Source organism: Leguminivora glycinivorella, unplaced genomic scaffold, assembly GCF_023078275.1.
Source record: "Leguminivora glycinivorella isolate SPB_JAAS2020 unplaced genomic scaffold, LegGlyc_1.1 Scaffold3, whole genome shotgun sequence".
NCBI classification, from domain to species: Eukaryota; Metazoa; Arthropoda; class Insecta; order Lepidoptera; family Tortricidae; genus Leguminivora; species Leguminivora glycinivorella.
In genome coordinates this window covers 722,158-725,124 of record NW_025952828.1, presented here as the reverse complement: position 1 = coordinate 725,124, position 2,967 = coordinate 722,158, and the positions used below count along the sequence as shown (strand labels likewise).

Below are 2,967 nucleotides of genomic sequence, written 5' to 3'. Positions count from 1 at the left end.
GCGACACAATCGGGTAAAAGTTTAATAACAATGTTGTCACATTATACTTTATTTACATTATAGTTAATATGTTTCTAAGATTACGCTTTTTATATTAATCTAAATAATCCGATTCTAGAATTACATTACAAATTAACAGTCGGACAAACCGTCCAAATAAGGGTTTTTTGTACCTTTTTAGCACGAAACTTACGTTAGTACCTTATTATTAATCTGTGACGGAACCCTAAAAACGATAGCTAATTTATACCTTTGGTGTCCGCTTAGTCAAATGAACAGTCGTTATGATAATCACTTATTGTGTTGCCTCCATGAACGTTTTGAATCCATTGTAAATATGGGCTTACAGGGGTATATCGTGTAATGGAATCATCCAATGAAATGCTTTTAGCTACTCCAATGACTCGGCCGTCATACACCAGCGGCCCTCCAGAGTCCCCCGGGCGGGCTTGCTGTCTTTTGTTCGAGCACATTGGCGCTATACAGAGCAAGCCGGTATATATACTCGTACAAGGAGTTACAATACCTTCGCCAATTTGAAGAGAAGTTAATTTTCTTATTAATTTGTTATCCTTAACAAATACCTGCTTGGTTATAAGTCCAAAACCAGCGTATTTAACAGGCAGTCCGACAAAAGTCCCATAATCGATCGCAAGCAGTTTCGCAAAATTTTGACTGGGTATTTTTTCAGTTAATATTAGCGCTATATCATGTCGCTTAATAATGGCGAGGGCGGAAGGGTGGACGAATATTTTGATCACGTTTGAGTACATCGTGGTTTCGTTTGCCGGCTTCGTGTATTCACCATATCTGATGACTATATCATTCGGTGACCAGCCTTCCTGGCAGACGCAGTGGGCTGCTGTCAGGACCCAGTTTTCCGCTATGAGGCTACCAGTACAAAATCTGACTGGAGGGTTCTTCTTTTGCAGAGACACAGCGAACGGAAATTCGTTGTTCGTGTCGTTTCGTCCTTTATACACCCTTAAATCTCCACGACCAGGAGCCTTGCTCGGTTTACCAGATACCTGTACAAATATTGCCAGAATAAATATAAAGTTCATTTTTAGGAATGAAAAAGAATAGATATACTTCCAATTCGACGACTATAAATATAAATAAATAATATTATATTATTAAGTAAATTCGAAAAGTAAATAGTAAAAATAATGGAAGGCACATTTGAATTATTTTTATAGCCTTATAAGGTGAAATCCATTATAATTTATAATATAAATCCATAAAGTTTAAAGTACATAAATAATACATAAATTACATAATACTATTACGATGAAATTAAGGCTCGCGGGAACAGACTGCATGAACCGATACCTTATAAGTAATAGGAAATAGCTACTGCGTATAGATAATATAGATAGATGCCACAGTACATTACAAGTAAAGTGGTCTTGGCCCGCCGAGGCTTTAGAGGGACAATTTTGGGCATATGGAAAAAATAGTTGCAAATTTTAATGAAAAATTATGTCAAGGAAGAAAAGGAGGATGAAACCAGGACAGTAAAAAAGTAGTCGGCACTTGCTCAGCAAGTGAATGATTGCACGCAAGCTTAGCGAGAGTCACAGAAAAACCGTTTTCCCAATTTCAATTAGGTACCATGTTTAAGAAATAAAACTTTGGAAACGGATTATATCGCGTACCTATAATGAATTTACAATTCATCTGGAGTGTTCGAAATCGAATCGTCGGGATGAATCGTAAATTTACTACACGTGATATAATCCGTTTCCACAGTTTTATTTCATGAGTAACTATCGCGGTAACCGAAGACAATCCATACTTACTAATATTATAAATGGGAAAGTGTGTGTGTCTGTTTGTTTGTCCGCCTTTCACGGCAAAACGGAGCGACGAATTGTCGTGCTTTTTAAATGGAGATAATTGAGGGGATGGAGAGTGACATAGGCTATTTTTTGTCTCTTTCTAACGCGAGCGAAGCCGCGGGCAAAAGCTAGTATTACAATATTTGAGTTTTTTTATCGTTTTAATATTTTTTTTGTTGCAAGAGTGATGACAAACATTATTTGTAACTAGGAGCGTAATAATATTGCAAGATCGAGTCTATAAATTTATTCTTGTTCGCAACATTTATTATTTCATCACACTCCTACAGTGCGATTGCACGCAGGAGTGGGAGGTTAACTTTTTTTTATCTTTTTACATTTTTTTTTCTATTGAAAAACATTGTGTGTAACTCGGACAGTAAGTAGGTACAGTAACATCTAGTTTGAACTAAAGTTACATCCACAGATGTCATATATACCATAGAAATAGATCAATCAAACGTATCTACTTAGCGTGTCAGATGAACTCAGTGAAATCCACTGAGTTGTCAGTCTTTAATCGCAGCTTGCAGCTTTCGGGCGTCAATTTTTGTAAGTTGAAGTGAACAAAAACATTAATAATGCCTCTTTAAGTAATATTAATTGCAACAACACAAAAAATATGAACACTCAAGGGCCTGAGACATATTTAAAATCATAGGCAAGTAACAACTTCAGTACAAAATCTGACACGCTCGGCCGCCATACAAATGAATGAACTTGTTTCTTCTATCTAAATCTAATTCTGTGGTTACATCTAATTAGAACTTCTAGTTTGAACTTGATTAATACTTGAAGAAACACCTCGTTTGGAAAGGCAATTGTAGCCTATGGCATTATAGTGTTTTATGCAACTGGCGTTTAAAGGAGGTCAATATTTTTAATAAAGACGCTATGAGTATTTTTTGACTCAGTTAAACACCGTTGGCTTTTCGGAATAGGCTTTTTATGCAGGGTTTTAAAGATCTATGCACAACCCGGAAATATGGCTCTTACATTTTTATTTCGTTTTATTTATCATCTTTTCTTAAGTGACCGAAATGACGATTGTGAAATTTAATGGCGGATGAGGTGACAATGCACAATGACAGTGCACTCTGAATGTATGAAATTAGAAAAAAAAAAA

General features: G+C 36.0%; 1 protein-coding gene across 1 annotated transcript; it reads right to left on the bottom strand.

Moving 5' to 3' along the window:
- LOC125242035 (trypsin-3-like) lies at positions 1–1,158 on the bottom strand. Its single transcript, XM_048150744.1, has one exon. The coding sequence runs from the start codon at positions 1,062–1,064 to the stop codon at positions 264–266; it is 801 nt and encodes a 266-aa protein (XP_048006701.1). The 5' UTR covers positions 1,065–1,158; the 3' UTR covers positions 1–263.
- Between the last annotated feature and the right edge of the window lie 1,809 nt (positions 1,159–2,967).

Coding starts and splice junctions, on each gene's coding strand:
- LOC125242035 (XM_048150744.1), bottom strand. CDS start 1,064: ATGAACTTTATATTTATTCTGGCAATATTTGTACAGGTATCTGGTAAA.